Here is a 21,588-nt window from a genome sequence, read left to right on the forward strand (position 1 = left end):
TGCTGCGCTCTTAAGAAGCTGAAATGAATGAATTGAAGACCAATTACTGAAGTACTCTAAAAAACAGATTTTAAAAAAAGGTTTTAACAAAGGAAAAAATAGCTTCCCAAATGTGCCTGTTGTGTAAACTGTATAAAATGCAGTACTGAGGTTTCACATGTAAGTTTCAGATCGATATATTTAGTGGATCCAGAATCTGATGTTGACAGAGTTGAGATTTGGTCTTCACGCACACGTAAACTCAGCTTTTCCTCAAGCAAAGTTTGTACCCTGAATCCATGCAGCCGTACCTTTCCACACAAGTAATGTGAGAAGGACAGCTGGTTCAAACCTCTGCCCACGGTGGCAATAAAACCCTTTCCTCCAAAAAAGCTGTGCTTATTAGCGGTAACTGGATGAATTAGGGCCAAGGAAACCAAAGTACAGTTGAGCCATGATCACACCATTGCTGACAAGACACAGTGGACTTCCCAGGAGACGGATGAAAGCCAGGGGCGGTGTCATGGTACACTGGGAACAAACAGAGAGATGTTTCCAGAGGCGATGCTGGACCTTAGGTGGGTGAGAATGTCATCTGATTTAGAAGGCCTTGGAGACAGGAACACAGGAGGGGGCTGAAAGGGCGCAGCTACACAGTAGCAGTAGGGTTTCTGAGGGCAGAGCCCACGGGCCATCATGAATCATGTGCCCACGAGCGGAGTAAGACCTTACAAGGTGACGTCCGTCAGCCAAGAATGAATGGTTTTACCCTTGAGTCCCAACGCACATTTGCATAAATGCAGGGAGGAGATTTGACCTAGCAACCGCATGCACGGAGAGGATTGAGGGGCTTGGCAGCACAGTGAATCAGCAGAGTGGCATGGCTGTTAGAGGCAGTCACCACCTCGGTCATGCACCTAGGTCAAGAGAGGTGAGGCACACTCTGGTGGCCGGAGCATGTGACTTGGACACTACATTCTAACAGATTAACAGGAGCCAATTAAGGGTACAGTGCCAAAGACAGTAGAGGAGAATCAGAGGCACACCATGGGGTGAAGATCAAGCTAAAATAGCCAGGAGTCATGGCGCTTGTAATCCCAGCACTTTGGAGACCGAGGAAGAATTGCCATGAGTTCGAGGCCAGCCTGGGCTACAAGGTAAGTTCAAGGCCTAGGCCTGGCTGAACTACACAGCAAGATCCTGTCTCAAAACTAAATAAATAATAAGTGAATAAATAAAAGCTGAGCAGAGAAGGGTTAGCAAACAAGGGAAGAGATGTCTGTAGGAAGACTTGGACTTGTCCTGTTGTTACCAAAAGCTGGCCTGAGAATCGGCCATCCTAAAGTAGCAGAAAGCCAGAGGATCGTTTAGAGCAAGGAAGAAACTCTGGTCAGTCAAACTTGCCCAGAATGGAAAGATCTGTCCTCAGAGTTGTTCAAGTAGGGTGAATAGCACTTGTGTAAAAACATGGCTGAGATAACCCAAGCATTATCTACATAGTACAACTGAGAAATATTGGCTTCTGAGTCAGTCTTAAGGTCGAATAGGTGAGAAGAGAAAACATGCCCCTGGAAACTGGCTGTGACTTGGGACCCAGATTACTTTTTCCAGAAAGACTGTAGCTGAGCCCTGTCATCCTAATCTTTCTCTAACTGTGGCTTTATGCTTACGTTGTTATCACAGATTTTACAGTATCTATTGAACATCAGTACTGTTAATTTATTTAATGATTTTATTCATACGGATGCATTTTTGTTTGCTTTTTCAAGGCAGTTTTTTTGTTCTTGCTGTGAAGGTGTAGACCAGCCTCACCGTCATCATCCACTGAGAAATTTATTATATTCAAAGTCACAGTTCCCCCTCCAGATCTACTGGAGATACCCACATGGATTCATACACACGTTAAAATTTGAGAAATAATGCTTAAAATCACTGGAACAGGCGGATGTGACGCATTCTCTAAAAGGGTTACTCTACAACACACTTTGTGACGCAGGAGTCACATGAAGTTAAAACAATTCTACTGTAATACCGCACTGTTATTTGTGTGTTTCACTGTGTGAATGAAACGAAAAATGAGAAAGATAAAACTGCTGATGGATGCCTTATTTACAAACCAAGCCTCAGCACCAAACTGTTGTAGATAAATATTCTACATTACTATACACTCGCACTACAAAATTTGTTTTGATTTAGAAAGCTGATTTCATTTCAGAGTGACTTAAAAATTTTAACAGTTAAGAATTGTTGATCTTATCAAATCTCAGCTCTTCAGGATGCATCTGTTGAGTATTTTCTGTGATGAAATGGTTGTCTCAAGAAAGAGTGTATGTGTAGTTGTAGGAGCCGTAAGCTGACCTAGCTGATTTTTCATTTTCTACTTTTAATGACTACCTTCCTCACAAGGCGTTGGTATATGTGCACAGTACACCTGAGCTCTGCTTTCCAGCCCCTCCTCTTCCTTCCCTCCCCATTGCTTGACATATTCTCTAATTCTACACTACAAATAGCCTTGGAGCTCCTATCACTTGTCAAGTTTGGGCATAGCATCCAAGAAAAAAGCTACAATTATTTGAAAAGAGGATTAGAATATTCTTTGACTTTTCAAGTTCCATTGCTGTGTGTAGGTGGATTTTTTAATATTTACTACCCAACATAATAGCAACAGTCTGCAAAGCAAGCAATGAGAATCCAACTGTCTTCTGTTGAGCAGACATTAGGATTGCAAAAATGAAAAAAAAAAAGATGTACAAGAATGAAAAACAGTGCTATATACTTTTTGTATTTGAAAATATCATTTTTCATTAAAAATGTCATTTATGTTAACATTTAAGAGATTTCATAGTAATTTTAAGAATAAAAATTTTAAGTATCTTTGATTTTAATTTCTCATATAGTGATAGATACTATTCACATGAACTTCAGGTTCTTAGTAATTTAGTTTTAAGATGTGACATGATTTATGGTTGTATCAAGCTTATGTACCATCTCCTCATAAGAAATGTAGTCATTAAAGATATGGGCTCCTGAAACCTCCCAAATTTGAGATCACTACTGTAATGAAACTTACTTAAGCCACAAGTGAGGGGCTATCTTTAGAGATAGAAAAGGGGAAAATGATGAATTATTTTCATTCCCCAGTTAATAACAAAAGTTTATTTTTTAAAATTTTATTTAAAGAAACAAAACAAAACAAAACAGTAAAAGGGTAGAAGTAATACAGAATTTCAAAAGAAAATAAACAGTAGGAAATCACTAGTTAATAGATTACATATTGTCATCTTAGAAATAGTTATTCAAGTTACAAAATTAAAGCATTCAAAGTGGACATTCAATCAATGAGACTGCAGACAGTTGTGTTCAATGATCCAACAAAACTTAGTAATATGGTCATCTATCTTACACACCTAAACACACTTGCAGTTGTGTCCTTTAGAGCACTTTCTTTTCCTCTCTTTTTTACAATAAAATTTACACATTTTGGGTTTTATTATTCCCACAGTTCTTATTACATTTTTTTGGAAGAGAATAAAACCAAATGTGACAAAACAAAGCAATCAGTCAAAATGAAGGATGGACATAGTACATGATGTAAAAACAGAATACTAGGTAATCAACAATGGTTACCATAATGCTTTTTGCTATCTTAAAAAGCGTTGCCTATATCATCAGGTATAATAAAATTGAACAAAACAGTACAGAACAAAACAATAAAACCTAAACATTGGAGACATTACAGGACTTCAAAAGAAGATAACAGTCAAACCAGAATGGGCATCATAGTGAATCTTACTGCCTTCAAAGTAGTTGCCTATACCCTCAAACTTGATACTATCACACAGAACAGAATAGAGTAAAATCAGTCAAAACAAGATGGTGAGAGCAATACAGGGCTTCAAATCGAGTTAACAGAAAATTGGAGCGAGAAGAGACCTAGAATAACAAAAGTTTAAACCAGCGTGGCAGATACAGCCCAGGGCCCTCTTGTGGGTGCTGTAAGGAATTCTGGCCTCTTAGCAAGAAAGTTAAACATGCAGGCACAGATGGTTCAAGAAAACCACTGGCCAAAGTAAATCAATAACACAACGTAATCTGAATAAGGCCCAGAGCAAAGTAGATACTCAGGTCTGTGTGTGATAGAACTCTGCGGAATCCTAGGAAGAGATTCTTAAGGAATGACCAGTTACAGTGGAGAGCAGAGTTATACAGGCTAAGACGGGAGAAAAAGCTATAACAATCTCAACTTTCCCACTTTTAAAAGAGAATGTAAAAGACTTTATTCAAGAATGTTGACTTCTTTTAACAGATATGCAGGAGGGTGTGTGTGTGCAATTTAATTTCATTTGTTTCAGTTATAGACAATAAATAGGAAAGAAAAGGGGAGAAAAAGGAGAAGAATGGGGAAAACCAGCAGAGGAATTCAGGGAAAAGATCCAAAGAAGGCGTGAGAGAGGCAAACACAGAGTTAGAAAAGGAATCAGAAAACTGCACAGCATGTGGACGCTTAGACAGGCTTCCAAATGCGGAGGGGAGACAGGAGCCGAGCAAAGTCAGGTGGCCTGGCCCATGTCAGTGCTGTGACTTTAATGTAGGTTATCTGGCTGCTGAGCAGGGATAATAGATCAAGAGAAGGACCTGAAGGAGGCTTATGAGGGGACAGAGTGACACGTGGATAGGAGATAGAAAAAGAAAAACACGTATCACACACACACACACACACACACACACACACACACACACACTATGGAGTGAGTTCTAAGACAGGTATTAATCCAAACACTGTCACCCTCCAACACCGCTACACACAATTACAATTTTAGAAACCACTCCACAAGGCCCAGTGGTTCTCCCTCTGTTATGCACAGAGTTCCCCTGGAAATCTTGTTAGGATGGAGGTTCTGATTCAGAAATCAGGGTGGCTCTAAGATTCTGTTCTAACAGTCTCCTGGGGGACGCTACCTCGCAGTTGGAAGGTCACACTTGGAGCACGAAGGCACCATGCCAGCCTTTCTCACAGCTGCAGCCACTTCGCCTGGAAACTTGCTAAAAAAAGGTCCACCTTTAAGCCCAGTCCTAGATCTACAAACTCCTAAACTGTGTGGACAGAGCCAAGCAGTGTGCTCGCCTCAGTTCCCCAGGAGTCCTCGTGCGCCTTGTAAGCACTGCAATGGGCCATCATGGCTGGCGTCACCTGGCTACCTGAATGAGTGGGGCAGATCTTCATGTTTACTTCCCACCAGACTGTCTGGAATATCTGTTATGACTCACTTGGGTTCCACTTACCATTTCCTGACTCAGTTATGATTTGGGGGTGACACTGGGATAACGAGGCACATACAGGATGCTCTATTGAAGAAGTACTTCTTTGTTGGGCTCACACTATCTGCCGCTGATTAACTTAGATTTGCACACCGGCAAATGAACTAAGAGAAACTCCCAAAAATGACACTCAGAAGAAAGCGATACTCACATAGTTTTCTTAGAGGAGATGCCCCCTTTGGCTTGTTCTCATTTGCCTGCTCTAAGCCTTAGACCTGGTTATAGATCCCTCAAGATGTAAATTTGTCCTGGGATCCTTCGAATATGCTCCGTAATGAATGGGAGCTGTACGCAGGGCCCTACAGACACAGCTGTCACCCAGCATAAGATCCAGCGGTTCCCCTGACCTTCCCAGACCCCTGCAGCCATGAGCTCAGACGCAGAGATGGCCATTTTTGGAGAAGCAGCTCCCTACCTCCGGAAGCCAGAGAAAGAGAGAATCGAGGCTCAGAACCGCCCGTTTGATTCGAAAAAAGCCTGCTTTGCAACAGATGACAAGGAAATGTACGTGAAAGGGATGATACAGAGCAGAGACAATGGCAAAGTCACCGTCAAGACCCTAGATGACCGGGTGAGTGTTGATCTCAGATGTCTTTGATAACACAGGCGCCCTTGTTTGCCCACAGAGTAGACGATTAGAAATCACATGCTGGTCTGAAGAGTGTGACGGTGGGGCGCAGTACACATGTATCTGTTCTGTAGCGGAAGAGTAGGTCAGGGTTAGGGTCACCAGAGCTCCTGTCCCTTTCCTTTGAAGATTTGGCTTTGAGGTATTCTGTGGCATTCCTCTTGGAGGAAAGAAAACATGAAACTATTTTTTAAAAAATTAATGCTGATCGCTGCTGGATGGGTCACCCAAATATAGCACTGTGTGCTGCAAAGTGACTCTTAGAGGGAGCCTCAGGGTTTTGCCAGGTCTAAAGTGGAGCCTGAGAATACCCTTCCATTCAGTATTTAGGGGACATTCCCCAGGTGTCAGTCCCGCTACAAATATAAGCAGATCTCAGCATCAGCCTTGCCAAAGCTTATCATCTAGGATAGGAATCAAGATGTATATGACAAATCTGAAACTCGGATCATAATCTCAGGCATCCGAGATAGATTTTGCTTTTATTTTTTATTATTAAGCTTAACCTCCAATTCCAGCCTCTTTTCACTGGGCTAAAAAATGTCTTCAGGGTCCGGAATGTAACTCCACGGCACAGCGCCTGTCTGACAAGTGCAAAGACATGAGTTAGATTCCTGGTACCAAAAAAGAAAAACAATGTCCTCAGTCACGCTGGGTGGAAGGAGTCTCCCTAGTTTTAGGTTTGGATCACGTTTTCAAACTATTACACAATGCAGTAAGCCCCCAGCTTATGAATGAGTTCTGTTCTTGGAGAACACTGGTGAGTTGAATTCATTCAAAACCCAACAGAGTGAGTCTTATGTAGGCACCTGTGGATGTTTACAACGGAAATTTTTATAAGTTAATGTGCTGTACCGTCCTGGGCTCTCATTGGCTCATGGAGGAACAGTAGTCTTTAGTCAAATGTGCCACAGAACACTACATAGTAGGAAAGGGAAGGAGTCACCTTGTACAATTGCACTGCAATAGAAAACTTAGCCTGTTTGACCAAAACTTTAAAAAATCTCAGTCTTTCCTAAAGATGTTTTTTTTTTTTTTTTTTTTTTTTGCATCCTCCAAAACAAAAGTGAGATATCAGAAGAAGGAAGGGTGGATGGAAGGAAGGCAAACAGTCTCTAAAGTTTAGCATCCACAGACTTCTCCCTCTCCTTTGACTGAGATCTCTCTGTAATCTAAGGTGTGGGACAGGAGAGTCACCTTCCTCAAACCTGGTCTACATCAGCAAATCTCCTTCCTTTAACCTTTTCTGTAAAACCCTTACAGCAAGATTTAGAAAGAGAATTTTAGCAAACCTGATAGGCTCTTGCTCTGTTCTGCCTGATTTTCTTCATCTCCTGAAAGTGAATTGTGTGGATTGCGTGGATTGATGGACAGGAGGGAAGATCCAGAGGAGGGGAAATTCCATAACAGTCTCAAAATATTTTTCAGCTTTAAACCATGGTACAAGTCGAAATGTTCTAACTATGAAAGTAGAGTACAAAAGATTAAGGGAGCCTAGGAGAAATGGGGGAAAGAGGAACTGGCTGAAGGGCACTTTGGCTGAGCTGTAAAGCTGTCTAGATATAATTTTAATGGACACTCCAGGCAAAGGGGTCCACATGAGCAGGAATGTTGAAATTAGAACATGCAGAACAAAACGGGGCAACTCTTTCCCTTTTCCCTAGTCAGCATTCACAGCATGTAGAGGACACAGAGGCCGCCCGACTGGGTCTGGTTATCTCCCATCTCTCCCTCTGACCGCCTCCTGCAGGCCAAGAGGCTCCTTAGCTATGCATGCTCATAACCCTTTATTAGCACATAGGATGGCAGACTGGCCGAGGGCATCGGGCTAGAAGTGGTCCCAGTGTTTGAGGAGAATGAGGCTCCTCCAGGTCAGTTACCCATGAGCTGTCTCTAGGCATGGAAATAACCCAATAATTATGACAGGTCATGACAGTGGGGCAAACGCACCAGGTATCTCCCGGCCCTCACCACCCCGGTAAAATGGAGAATGGGTCCCCAGCTTTCCCACTCATGGCTGGCTTTTCCTCTCAATACCCAGACACTCACTCTGAATAGTGACCAGGTGTTCCCCATGAACCCTCCCAAATTTGACAAGATCGAGGACATGGCCATGATGACCCACCTGCACGAGCCTGCCGTGCTGTACAACCTCAAGGAGCGCTACGCAGCCTGGATGATCTACGTGAGTGTCCTACCCCTGCATACTTTTGATCTCCCTTAGTAAAAACAAGGCCCACCTAACCAATTTCCTGGCTTCCCCAGACCTACTCGGGCCTCTTCTGCGTCACCGTCAACCCCTACAAGTGGCTGCCGGTGTACAACCCCGAGGTGGTGACAGCCTACAGAGGCAAGAAGCGCCAGGAGGCCCCGCCCCACATCTTCTCCATCTCTGACAACGCCTACCAGTTCATGCTGACCGGTGAGTGATCTCTCCATTCACTTATTTTAAAATCATCCGTGGTTATTTAAGTCCATTATAGGGTTTGGTCATCTGGACAGTGTGTCATCAAAGTGATCGTAGTAGTCCTAGATGATTTGAGGTTGAAAAGGGAGGCGTGCAATGTCTTCTGTTGTCTGTAAGGATGCATGGCAGCACCAGGGAAAGCTTGATGAAGCCACATTAAGCTCATGCTTATTTGGGGGATTGCAGAACGCAGTGATCCCCTGTCCCTACCTCCAAGGATCACCAGTATGGGCATACCTGGAAGAGAAACTATATTAATAGCTACTGCGAGGATCCAAAATTGGAGCAATACAGACAGCAGTATGCCTTCACCTATCTTGTCCTTCAAACTCAGGCTCCTCTAGTCCTCTGCACATTTCCAAAATGGTACAGAAAGCAGAGATGTGCAATTCTGTCTTGCCACGGTGCCTTCTGAATATCACTGCTGTGTGTTCAACCTCCTCCTGCCTTGACTCAGCACATATACAAGAATTGGAAACAAGCATTTGGGATCTGTAGACATTTAAAACTCATCAAATACAACACTGCCGAAACACAATATTGCCCAGTTCAAAGGAAAAGTTGATATCATTATTTGCATTAATTTGCTGTGGCTGCTCTAACAAAGACCCACAGACAGAATGTTTTAAACAAGAAAAAGTAGTTAGAGTTGTAGAGACTAGAAATGTGTGATCAAGGTGTCATCGGCTGGTTCCTGCTGAGAAGTGTAAGGGAAAATCTGCAGCATGCTTCTAACCTGACTTTTGTGTTTTGCAGCAATCTTTGATGTTCCTTGGCTTGTAGAAACATCACTCTGACTCCTGCGTTCATCTTTATCTGGCAGTTTTGTGTGTGTGTGTGTGTGTGTGTGTGTGTGTGTGTGTGTGTGTGTCTGTATTCAGATTTCCCCTCGTTACAAAGACATCAGTTACACTGGATCAGGGACTCATCCTGTTCCAGTATGACCTCATTTTGACTAATTACATTTGCATCATATTTATATCTTGTTTCCAAATGAGGTTACACGCTGAGGTTTTGAGGTGAGACTTCACTATGTGAATTCTGGGGAGATAATTCATCTATGCATTCACAAATGGAAAAGCATATCACTTTCCACAAGTAGAAAATGAGAGTCAAACAATTCAGGCATCCAAGCAGCATGCATAAATTCCAATTAGAAGCTCTGACGCTGACTTGATTCTATGTTTACAAGGGAAATTAGAAAGCCTTACCAAGGAGTCAAATATCTGCAAACAGGAATAGCTCTCACAGTGTGGGCTTTCCTTTCCACATCCCAGGCTGCTGCTGTTACATATCCCAGATTTAGAAAAATTAAACCCTTAGTTAATGGCAAAGCCAAAACCAGAGTCTCCATTCTCTGACTCCTCACAAAGTTGACCTGTTTCTAAATCCTGTCTGGTGTTGATTTGTTTTGTTTTGTTTTGTTTTTCCCTCTGTGTTTCCAGATAGAGACAACCAGTCCATCCTTATCACGTAAGTAACCCATGTTTGCACTCTGGTAATCAGAAGTCAGTACCAGCCCTTCCACTTCTGTTTATCTCATTCACTTTTAAATCAACAGTGGAGAATCCGGGGCAGGGAAGACTGTGAACACGAAACGTGTCATCCAGTACTTTGCAACAATTGCAGTTACTGGGGACAAGAAGAAAGAGCAGCAGCCAGGCAAAATGCAGGTAAGCAGCGGCGTGCACCAGGAGCTGATTGGAATAAGCACCCCTGAGCTGCTGGGAGGGGACCAAGAGGACAGGAGCAGGTGCTCAGCAGAAATGCATGCAGAGGACACATTTTTTGTGCTTTCTATGTCCTCACCCAGGGCATTTCCTTTTATATTATTTGATTTTATTTGGTCTCTCTGTTTACTATTTTCTTTTTTGGTGTCCAGAATCAAACTTAGGGCCTCGTACTTGCCAGGTAGATAATGCACACAGGGCATGTCTGATACCAAACAGAGTTTTCCCCATACTAGGAAATTTTCCAGTTCTTTGCAGATATCAATCAAGCATTCTACAGATACTGTCTACCTGGAAATAAATCAGATTCCACAAGTTCAGGGCTCAGTCCCACAAAATTTCCCCCATTGAAGGTGCTACTTACAAGCTACAAATCCAAGATTTCCAGAACTTTTTTGCTCAGGTTCTGGAATTTGCTAAAGTGGCTAACAGAATTCAGGGAAATCTCTTACTTATATTTGCAAGTTTATTATAAAGAATACTACGAGAAATGCATCAGGCTAAGTATGGGTAAGACTCCTCTCTGGGCACAACATCTCCCAGACCTCCATGTGTTCACCAATCTGCAAGCTCTCCACAACCCTTTGGTTAATGACCTTTAGGGAGATACCATTACAAAGGCATCACGAATTGAAGCACTGGTGGACAGGTTAACTCCTTCGACTCACATGGTTTGTGCCAAGGCCACCAGTGCCCATCCTGAGGCTGTCCAGGAGCTTCAGCCACCACTCATTCATTAGCACACAAAATGACACTTGTCCCTTTGGAGATTCCAAGGGTTTAGGAGATTTGTGCTGTGAAACTAATCAAGACCAAAATACATACGTCTTGTATCACAATGTCATATGGAATGAGACAGGAAGTAGTTCTACCTGCGTAGACCTAAGATCTGGAAGCCACCTCCATAGGTGACAGCTGAGTGACTCTGGCCAGTCCACACATCCCTCTGGACTGCAGCACACATCAGAATCACCAAAACGATTTTCCAAACAGAGGGGACCCAGCCCAGCATTTCCAACTGTGCAGATTTAGAGGATGACCTCTTCTGTATGTCTAACATGTTCCCCAGTAACGTTTACCTGCTGGTCTGTGGTTCCCACTTTGAGAACCACTAGATTTAGCAGTAGTTCATAAACTGTCCCAGAATGAGAAGGATGAACAGACACAGAGGTGAAAGCAAAACCCTGATTGCTAGTGAGCTTCCTAGTGATAATTCTGCTTTGTTGTTTTCATTCAAGTTCTTATTGTTAGTTACACCTGTTTGCAGGACATAATGGGGACATCCATTGTGTGGAGCTCGTACATGTTCATAACACATCTTAATTCTTTTTGGACCCTCTTACTTCCATCTCTTTCTTAGTGATAATTCTTATGAAATACCTCTTTCCTACTTAAACTTCTTTGAAAACCACTGTTCGTTTTGTGTGATCTCCCCGGTCATTTGCATTGTTCACATTTTATTTCCCCTGCTAAAAACAAGTATCAATATTTAGCCATGATGCATGCAGTAACAGAGGTACTGACCTAAAAATCTATGGTTTTAATGAAACATTCCCAGAGAAGAAAGAGAGTGTGAATGTCAAAATGGAGAAAATAATGTTCCAACCTGGTAGACAATCAGAAGCCACCTCTCTGCTCTCCTAATAAGAGCTTCTCTAGGGTAGTACCCTGAGACTCACTGAGTGGGGCAGAGCTGGAGCCATAGGTATCTCCAACTTCTGTCTAACCACCAGGTATGGCTGGTTGACTTCTGGCACCCTGCTCACTTCCGGTTATCACTTCCGGCTATCCCGGAAGACAACCCTAAGTGCCCTCCTGTCATCCTTTGTTACAGGGGACCCTAGAGGATCAGATCATCCAGGCCAACCCCTTGCTGGAGGCCTTCGGAAATGCCAAGACCGTGAGAAATGACAACTCCTCCAGATTTGTAAGATCCTGCCTCATTTTTAACTACCCAAACTATATCCTGTGCTTAAATGCTAGATACTAAACAGTAAACGAGGACACCTTGAGCCTTTTCTATCCTAAGCAATTCGGGTCAATCTTTCCAACTGGAATAACTTGATAGTCTTTGAAGAAACTGTTGCCTTGTTCCCCAGCACAGGGAAGATTTAGCTGGCAGGCTAACTAACTAATCAACAGCACCTCTCAGCACTCTGAAGTCCCGATAATGCAAACTCCATTATGATGTACATAGAGTAAGAGAACAATTGTCATGTAGAGAGTAGAGAACAATCCCTTTACACTACATTTAGCCTATCTGTGTGGCAGCATCTTAAATTTCAAAAGCCTGCTGAGCAATACCGATCTATGTAGTCACAAAAAAACTTGGTATGAATTAAATGAACAGATTTGCCCTCCTCCAAATCAAGAGGTCCTGGGTGTGGGGAAGAGCTGGTGAAGGCAGGAGAAACAACCAGAAATTGGGACTTGTTGGGACTGAGACATCGAAAGGTATATTCAATCGTTCAACGTTGCACTTAGGATTCAGTCAAAGAGGTTCTTACATCCACACTGGCAAATCACATCCGCAGCAAACACACAGCCCTGTGCTCATTTGCAACGGTAGGGGGAGTGAATACTCAGAAGTGAAACTTCATTTATGCCTCTGGCTGCAGAAGTACTTCAGCAATTCCCTTAACTCACTCCCTGGATAATCCTAAGCTCCACATTCATGCGGACCCCACAAAGACTAAACCGTTACTGATGAGAAAGTAGACTCACCCCTCAGAGACTTCTCTGAGCCCTGAGGTGTGTGTCTCTTTTTCGGATAAGCCCGTTGTGCTCTGGCCCTAGCTGTTTGCACGCCTGTCTTCCTGGATACTCAGCTAAACTCCTTGCCCTGGTTGATGGGTCTGGGTGCCTGTTACATGATAAAGATGATTATGCTTGCTTGGACTGGTTAGTCACTGTACTAACCTAATATCGGCTTAAAAAGGAGACACTGCCCTGGGGAACTCAGTATTGTTGTAGTCCTCCATCCATTTGAATGTCTCACCTCCAGCAATGACAGGCATTCTGGTTATTCCAGTCCTTCAGACATTCCCAAGCCAAGGGTGACTTTCTTGTCTTCTATTAAGTGCCCAAGAATACGGAGGAGTCAACACTCCATTCATTCCTGTCTCCACTGACCCCTCTCTGGTCTTCTTAGTCTTTATTCAGAAAACATTGAGAAGATTACTGATCACTGACCGCATTTCAGACCTTGTGAGGAAATAAGCAGGACAACAAATTTGCCCTTAAATTTGTTCAAAGTAGCAGAGGACCAATTAATAATATAAGAAAATGATATACATGATATATATATATACATGATATATACATACTAAATACATAGTACATGTGTACTATATAGTGCATATGTAGATTGTATGCACAGATATGTATTTTACATATACAAATTTTATATAAATATTGTATTATTCATTTTTGTATAATATATGTGCGTGTGTGTGTTTGTAAAATTTGACCTTTCACACCCTAAAATGGGCTAACCCTGCCTGAGTGGTTCTTCTTGGGACCCGTGAGCCTGTCCTGAGCCTGAGCCAGGAAATCAGACTTGCCTGTACCAAGCAGTATGCAAAATTGAGGTGAAGATTCTCCAACGTAGCATTCACGGGCGAAAAAGGAGTCAGGCAGACAAACCAACCAGGTCAGCGTTTTCTGGGTGTTAGGAGGACGTGAGAGAAGACTGAGGAGGGGTCAAGACCAAGGGGGCCCAGGCAGAGGGCTGCAGGGAAGCCTGGGGCCTCCCCTGAGCCATAGGGACAGGGACGGGCGCTTTGAGCACAACTACCTGAGCCTTGACTGACCCCACCTGAGGCCTCGGTGCCAGGCAGGCCAGGAGGAGTGCAGTGCTCCGGCTGTGGCCCCACTTGTCCCTGTCCCTACACTTACCGCCCCCTGGTGGCATCCCCTACCAGCGGCTAGCACAGAACCACACACATCAGTAACCCTGCTGGTCCAGTAACCGTTTGCCCAACTCTCATTGGACAGGGGAAGTTCATTAGGATTCACTTCGGAGCCACAGGAAAGCTGGCATCAGCAGACATTGAAACCTGTGAGTTGGGACACTCTGTACCTTTGTAGTCAGCCACAAAAACACCCCCCTGGGGACCAGAAATCACATTATATTTTTATTACTTTAGATCTCTTAGAAAAATCCAGAGTGACATTTCAGTTATCCAGTGAGAGAAGCTATCACATCTTCTACCAGATTATGTCAAACAAGAAGCCAGAACTAATTGGTGAGTTCTTATATATTGTCCTTATCTTCCTAGTAAGTGGCGCTGGAGATCAATACTCAGAGAAAACCGTGCATAAGATACTAAAGGTACTTTCGTATTTTCCAGATCTGCTTCTGATTTCAACCAACCCCTTCGACTTCCCTTTTGTGAGCCAAGGAGAGGTCACAGTAGCCAGCATCGATGACAGTGAGGAATTGCTGGCCACTGATGTAAGCATGATATTTGTTTGTTTGTTTGGACACAGGGTTGTGAAGTTCAGGGCTGGGGAGTTGGCTCAGTGGCAGAATATTTGCCCAGCGCACATGAAGCCCAGGGTTGATTTAGGGAAATTTTAAAATTTATGAACTTAGTGATTTAGTGAGAAAACTGGAGTCTAGAATCATTAAGCGATTCGACGAACAATCTCAGCGAGCAAGATTCTAAAGAATTAATACAGACGGCCCCTGTTGCTTCTCAGCTCCATGTCGCAAGATTCCAGAACAATCTAGAAAGTTCTCTAAAGCAGGCTTTCAGTTCTATTCCCTAGCATCTTGTTAAAATAGATTTTTGTACTTGCAAAATTTGTTATATATTTGTTGGAATTTCTCAACTCACAAAACTACACAAAAATTTTTTTAAATGCAAAAGACAAAAGACATCCCCACTCTGTAGTGGCCTCTCCATTTTTCTTTCTATCTTTGCCTGAAAGGAGTGTCTACAGTGTTAATAAGCATTAGACCACTGTGACCGCTAAATGAGCTGGGCACTGACATGAGCATGCGCTTGGATAAGGACCTTTCTCTCCATCATCTTATTTAAGCCCTAAATCACCTCTGTCATTGATATTCTTCTTATTTCTTTTCACAAATGTGAATGTACAACTTAGAAGATAATCTATAACTTGACTAAAGACACTGGGTCTGTAAATGAAAAAGAGAATGCTTAAATCCAAGCCTGCCCAACCACAATACTTGGTTTTTTATTTAAAATATGCCATCTCTGAACAGTTCATTTCTAGACCTGCTGGATCTGCCCAGAACCCCCAAGAGCTGTGAAAAGGGGTTTTGACCTTCACCCTAGTGTCCAGGGTCCTAGTGTCCATCCTAATGTCCAAGCCCAGTGTCTGTGCTGTCTTCAGATGCTGTTACTTCTATGAGGGCAAGACCCAATAAACTAAAGTTAGGTCTAGCTGTCATATATATTTCAACCAGATTGAAATAGGTAACCACTTGTTACCAACTAGTGGGTACAGGAAAGGGTCAGACAGTGATAGATGCTCAGCCATCAGCCCCAAGACAAGTCCTCCTATGTGTATCCCTTGGTATCTCTGGGAAATTGGTCCCAGAACCCACTTGGCTACCAAAATCTGTAGATGCTCAAGTCTCTAATGTAAGCTTATGTAGTATTTGCACATAACTTACACACAGCCTCCTGACGCCTTAAATCATCTCTAGATTTCTTATAATATCCAACACCATGTACATGCTGTATTAATAGTTGTCAGGCTGTATTGTTCAGGCAATAATGATAAGGGGGAAATTCTGAATATGTTCAGTACAGATGCCATTGTTTTTCCGAGTATTTTCAAGTCCCTGTTAGTTGAATGCACAAATGTAGATACAGGGGGCCTCTGGTAATCCTAGAAGTCACCTGAGGCATCTCACGTCCACACTGGAGGTCCCCTGCCCCCAGGTGCTCTGTTGCTCTACAGGTGAGAAGAGCAACACTTTCTCTTGGTTCCTTTCAGTTGGTGAAAGACTTTTCTCAACCTACAATGATCCCTGTCTAGGACACAGATATGCACCCTTGAGATGGGATACAGATTCAGAGGGTGAACACGATGACCCATAATCTCTTTCTCTGTCAGCTCTTGGGGTGGGCTCTCCCTCTCCCAAAAGGGGGCACCATCCCAAGAGGGCTCTTGCTTCCTTTGATTTATGGGGTATATTTTACCAGTTCACCAAGCGTGTTCAGCCACTTTACAACCCCACCAATCGTGCAGATCCTGCTACATAAATAATACGTGTATCTCAGAGAAGGATTTTTTTCAGTTGAAAGCTTTGGGATAGAGGGCAGGCAAGATGGTTGTGAAACAAAACCAAAACTGTTTTTTTTTTTTTTTTAATTTTATTTAAAAGGAAAAAGAGAAAAACACAAAACAAAACAAAGCAGTGTAAGGGTACAAGTAATACAGAATTACAAAAAAAAAAAAAGTAAGAAATCACCAGTTAATAGATTACACATTATCATCTTAGAGATAGTTACTCAAATCACAGTATCAAAGCATACAAAGTGGACATTCAAACAGAGAGACTGCAAACAGTTGTGTTCAGTGATCCAACCAAAAACATTAATATGGTCAGCTATTTAACACCCCTAAACACACTTGCTGTTGTATCCTTTAGAGCTCTTTTTTTCCCTCTCTTTTTTACAACAAAATTTACACATTTTGGGTTTTATTACTCCTTAGTTCTTATTTCTTTTTTTGGGGGGAGAATAAAGTCAAATATGGCAAAACAAAGCTGTCAGTCAAAACCAAGGATAGACATAGCACATGATGTAAAACAGAGTACAAGGTTATCAACAATGGTTATCAACAATGTCTCTTGTTTCCTTAAAAAGAATTGTCTATCTCATTAGATATTATAAAGTTGAACAAAACAGTAGAGAACAAGACCAATAAAACTTAAGCATTGTAAACATTACAGGACTCCAAAGGAGACAATAGTCAAACCAGAATGGGCATCTTAGTGAATCTTATTGTCTTCTAAGTAGTTGCCTATACCCTCAAACTTGATACTATCATACAGAATGGAACAGAGTCTCATCAGTCAAAACAAACCAAAACTGCTGTAGACTTTGACCTCCAGGCGACCCAGTCTACCTCTAGCCCTGTCAGTCACATCCTCCTTGCATAACTTGCATGACTTAGAAATCTGGGGAGCTCTGTACACCCACAAGGTGTTCATCTGTGCATCTCAAGGTGGTGCAAAATAAGGGGGTCCTGCCAAAGTTCACCCCTTTCACACTGAAAATATGATGATGCTGTCTTTGGTGACCTTCTTTTCAAAGTGTACTATTCTGCAATGCTTTTTGTTTGATCTGCACGACACTGGAATTCTCATATTCCAGTGGCAAATTCAAGCTTTTGGACGATATTTCTCCATCACTATCTGTGTGGTTTCCTTCTCTGTGTATCACTCAGTAGTTAGTTCCCAATAGTCTCATCCAGAAAACTGCACTATGCACAGTGCAGAAATTATTTGGTGGAAGAGAGCAGATAAGCCACACATCCTTCCCATGATTCTTTCCAGCCACCCTCACAAACATGGTAAGCAAACACACTACCCTCTCACTTACCCTAACCCACCTGCCATTCACTTACTTAGCAAATGCCATCTCTTGTGCTAACCAAAAAGGAGATAATGCCTCTGTCCAAAGAAAGCAGTGTGCTAGTCCCTGAGTCTTCTGTCTCTTTTTCTTTCCCCACTCCCAGAATGCCATTGACATCCTGGGCTTCAGCTCAGAGGAGAAAGTTGGCATCTACAAGCTAACAGGGGCAGTGATGCATTATGGGAACATGAAGTTCAAACAGAAGCAGAGGGAGGAGCAGGCGGAGCCGGACGGTACAGAAGGTAAACGCGTCTGAGAAACTGTGGCTCTGGAACCGTGTGTGTGGATGCGAGCTGTCTGAAGCTCACTGTGCGTGCACCAGAGACGTCTGCTCACTGGGTCAGGGACTCCTGGTGGACACTGTCCACTCTGCTGTCTTACTGGGAAAATTTACCTGCTTTCTAAAGCAAGAGAATGTCACTAAGGGAACTTCACCTTCTGTCTGTATGTGGCATTATCAGTGTCCAGCACGCTGTCCGAATCATTCAAGCCTAAGATGTGTCCTTTGGTAAAGCAGAGGCAAGTTTTCTTCCTCCTGTCCTTCCCACCCTGATGTCTGTTGAATGGGACCCTGGACCAAGGACTAGGAACAAATCTCCCTCTCCATAACTCACCTGGCTGATTGCATTAGCACTCTCCGCCTTTGTCTTAAGAGGCCTGGGAATAAAACCCGGGGAAACAGGAGGAAACAGGCTGAACAGTGACACCTCACCGTCACCCCAAAATGCTCCACACACTGAATCTCTTAACGCTTACCGTACACTCTGCAAGTCTTTAAACAAATGCTTGGCAACATGGGTCTTTATTATTCTATTATTTATGGGTCCTAATTATTCTAATTTCTGATTATATTCCCACAGTATGTAAAGAGGTGTGTTTTAAACTCACAGAGGGGGAAAAATCAGCCATGAATTGCAGACTAGGGAAACATAAGTGATTTTATCAGTGTCTCAAAAAGCTCAGTTGATTAATGTTAATCTTTTCACCAACTCAAGATCAAATGATTAGTCCCTTCACCATGAGCATCACGATACAAAGCCTGTACACCAGGGGGCGCACATCTTAGGCGCTTGCCCATCACAGGGGTACCAGCTGGAAACACTTGGGGTTGGTAGAAAGCCAGTGTCTTGGCCTGTGAAGATTAGGACAAAGGATGTGGGGGAAAGGGCCGTGCAGGCAGAGAAACCACCCTGAGCAAGGAAGGAGAGGAGAGCGTGTGGCGGGAACTGAGGAAACGCTGGTCCACTGTGCTACAAAGACGTGCGCAGCGATTTGTAAGCAGGGACAATTGAAAAGTGATTATTTGGGCATCTGTTTGGAAGACCTTGAATGACAGGATGAAATATGTCTAGCTTTCAGCCGCCTTTTATGTTTCCTCTTTTTTTGAATGAAAAGAATTTGCCTCGCAAAATGTATACTATAATTAATGAACATAAGTAGCAAAACTGTCTTTCATATCTTTTTATTAAAACAGTGAAGAAAAGGAAGGGGATAAAGATGAGCCTCAGACTGGGCATGGCTGGTTCAAAATATATTGGGCAGGCCACAGAAACCGCTGATGTCTCAGTGATGGTCTGAGTAACAGAAGTACGCATGACTGCCTTAAGTGAACCTGCTAGCGGGCAGCCTCACTGAGAGTGGAAACTTGGGGGAAGATGTATCAGGCTTCTCAGCAAGGGTGGGTCATATTTATAGAAGTTACAGAGCTCTGTGCAGTGTCTAGAAAAGCCTGACGAAGGGGAAAGTGGAAGGCTGTAATCAGGACCTGACCATGTGCCTCTGATAATAAATTCAAGCCAACATCTGTGGCTCACTCCCTGAGCCCCAGGCATGCTTTATGACAGCCCTATGACATGGGTCCTGTCACCACTCCCCATTTTACAGATGATAAAATTGAGGCACAAAACAGCAAAACCAAAATCTGAAGTCAGCCAGAAATCTGACTCTAGAGTCCAATTTCTGCCTGGTCAACAATTGTGGGAACCATGGAAAAATCCATTTGTATTATGCAGTGCCTAAGGCTTAGTGCCTGTGTGAACCCAGGCGTACCAGGGATGAGGAAGAAAGTGTATCTGCCCAAGTTTGAAAGTTTAGAAAAAAGCTAGTACCACCCACCCAAATAGGCAGAGCAGGAAATGTAATCATTTGAGCAGAGCGTGCATTAGGCTTTTGAATAAGTAATCAACAGACACTGTTCTGGGTTTTATTGTCACCCTAGCTGACAAAGGGAGCGACCCAGCTAAGAAGGAGTTTTCACTAGAAAGCTCCATTCTACTTCCTAAATAGACTCCGTGCAAGTGTCCAGGGCCATCCCAAAGCCAGGACTTCCCAGCAGTCAACAAGCATCCACCGAACTGCGTGAAACTCTGGCAGTCATTCCTTGGTCTCAAGGGCACTGGTTCTAGGAAGCCCTGCAGGCAGCAAAATCCTCTGATTCCAATGACACTTACATAAATGAGGTGGTGTTTTATATAACCTGTTGATATAACCTAAGTGCCTCGTCCATCATGTGCTAAACTGTTCTACGTTGCTTACATTGCCTGATAAATGTAAATACTCTGCAAGTTACTATACTATATTTCTTACACTGTAATGACAAAAAAAGAAATCTGTACATGCTCAGTACAGACGCAATGTCTCCCAAACATTTTCCATCAACTGTTGGTAAAAATCTACAGATGCAGAACTCACGGATGCGAAGAGTTAACCGCAGTCTATGAGCTGGGTGACTGCCAACATTCAGTAGCTCTGACCACCTCTGAACACTTGAAGGCAGAACCAAGGTTCTGTCCTCTTTCAGGCTCTAGCATGGCACTTTGCATAAGTGAAGAAGGTTCCTAACATGTAATGCTGATTGCTCAGATGACGCCTCTTTTATTTCTGTATCATTTTATGTACTATCAGATTATAGCTTATATACAATTAATAATTTTATAAAATTGAAATAATAGATCAAGCCTGGGATTTAGCTCAGTGGCATAAGCACCTGCCTGGCAAGCATGAGGTCATGAGTTCGATCCCTGGTACCAAAAAAAACCCAAAAAAACCCCAAAATAATAGATCAAGATTAATCAAGAAGCTCATTTTTGCTGAAGGTGGCATCTAGGAGACACATTGGTAGTTCTTGAGAACCAAAGACCTCCAGACTGTTGGATTGAACTTTCCTGGGCAGGTGCAGGCCTGGTACACATAGGAGACCATAAAGACCTTTCTAGAAAGATCCAAGGCCAACATGGATGCTTTAGCAGCTGATGCTTTTCCATGACACCATTTCTCCTTTCTGTCCAGTGGCTGATAAAGCAGGATACCTGATGGGTCTGAATTCTGCAGAAATGCTGAAAGGCTTGTGCTGCCCAAGAGTGAAGGTTGGAAATGAGTATGTCACCAAAGGGCAAAATGTCCAGCAGGTAAGACAGATGCTCTGAATCTAGGTGATTGAGCTATCGTGCTGATTTAACCATCCCTTAAAGTTCTTTCCATCGAAGCCTCCAGAAATACATGTTAAAATGGTTTTAGCAGTAAGGAAAGATTCAATCTTAGCCCTCAAGCCTAACCCAAGGACTACTCCAGGCTCCCTGAGGGCCTGGGACCAGGACATGAAAAGCCATCTGCGGCCAGGCATCTTCTGTCCAGCTCTTTTCCTGAAGATTCATGGGCTTCAGTTCTCTGTTGCTCTCTACAAGATCAGCTGTTTCTACCTCTCCTGCCCGTCACCCCTCACGCTTCCCAAGTTTAAACCCCATGCCTTTTCATCTAAGTTCCAGATTCTCGAAAGAGACACTCTAATTCCCCCTGGATCGAGAGTCTACTTCTAGTTTAAGTGTGGCCAGAGGCTGGAATCATGTG

General features: G+C 43.1%; 1 protein-coding gene across 1 annotated transcript in view; it reads left to right on the forward strand.

The window, feature by feature from the left end:
* The first annotated feature begins 5,653 nt into the window (after positions 1–5,653).
* Positions 5,654–21,588, forward strand: part of LOC100725899 (myosin-13) — a 59,231-nt gene continuing 43,296 nt past the window's right edge. The window contains exons 1-11 of the mRNA XM_063242493.1: positions 5,654–5,869; positions 7,968–8,111; positions 8,192–8,348; positions 9,839–9,866; positions 9,955–10,066; positions 11,958–12,050; positions 14,120–14,183; positions 14,272–14,370; positions 14,476–14,579; positions 17,846–17,984; positions 21,031–21,149. Coding sequence (XP_063098563.1) covers positions 5,666–5,869; positions 7,968–8,111; positions 8,192–8,348; positions 9,839–9,866; positions 9,955–10,066; positions 11,958–12,050; positions 14,120–14,183; positions 14,272–14,370; positions 14,476–14,579; positions 17,846–17,984; positions 21,031–21,149 — 1,263 coding nt within the window. The 5' untranslated portion in view covers positions 5,654–5,665. The remainder of the gene's footprint in view (positions 5,870–7,967; positions 8,112–8,191; positions 8,349–9,838; positions 9,867–9,954; positions 10,067–11,957; positions 12,051–14,119; positions 14,184–14,271; positions 14,371–14,475; positions 14,580–17,845; positions 17,985–21,030; positions 21,150–21,588) is intronic.

This window comes from Cavia porcellus, unplaced genomic scaffold (genome assembly GCF_034190915.1).
Source record: "Cavia porcellus strain 051 isolate PalLab524CR breed Dunkin Hartley unplaced genomic scaffold, mCavPor4.1 scaffold_32, whole genome shotgun sequence".
Lineage (NCBI taxonomy): Eukaryota > Metazoa > Chordata > Mammalia > Rodentia > Caviidae > Cavia > Cavia porcellus.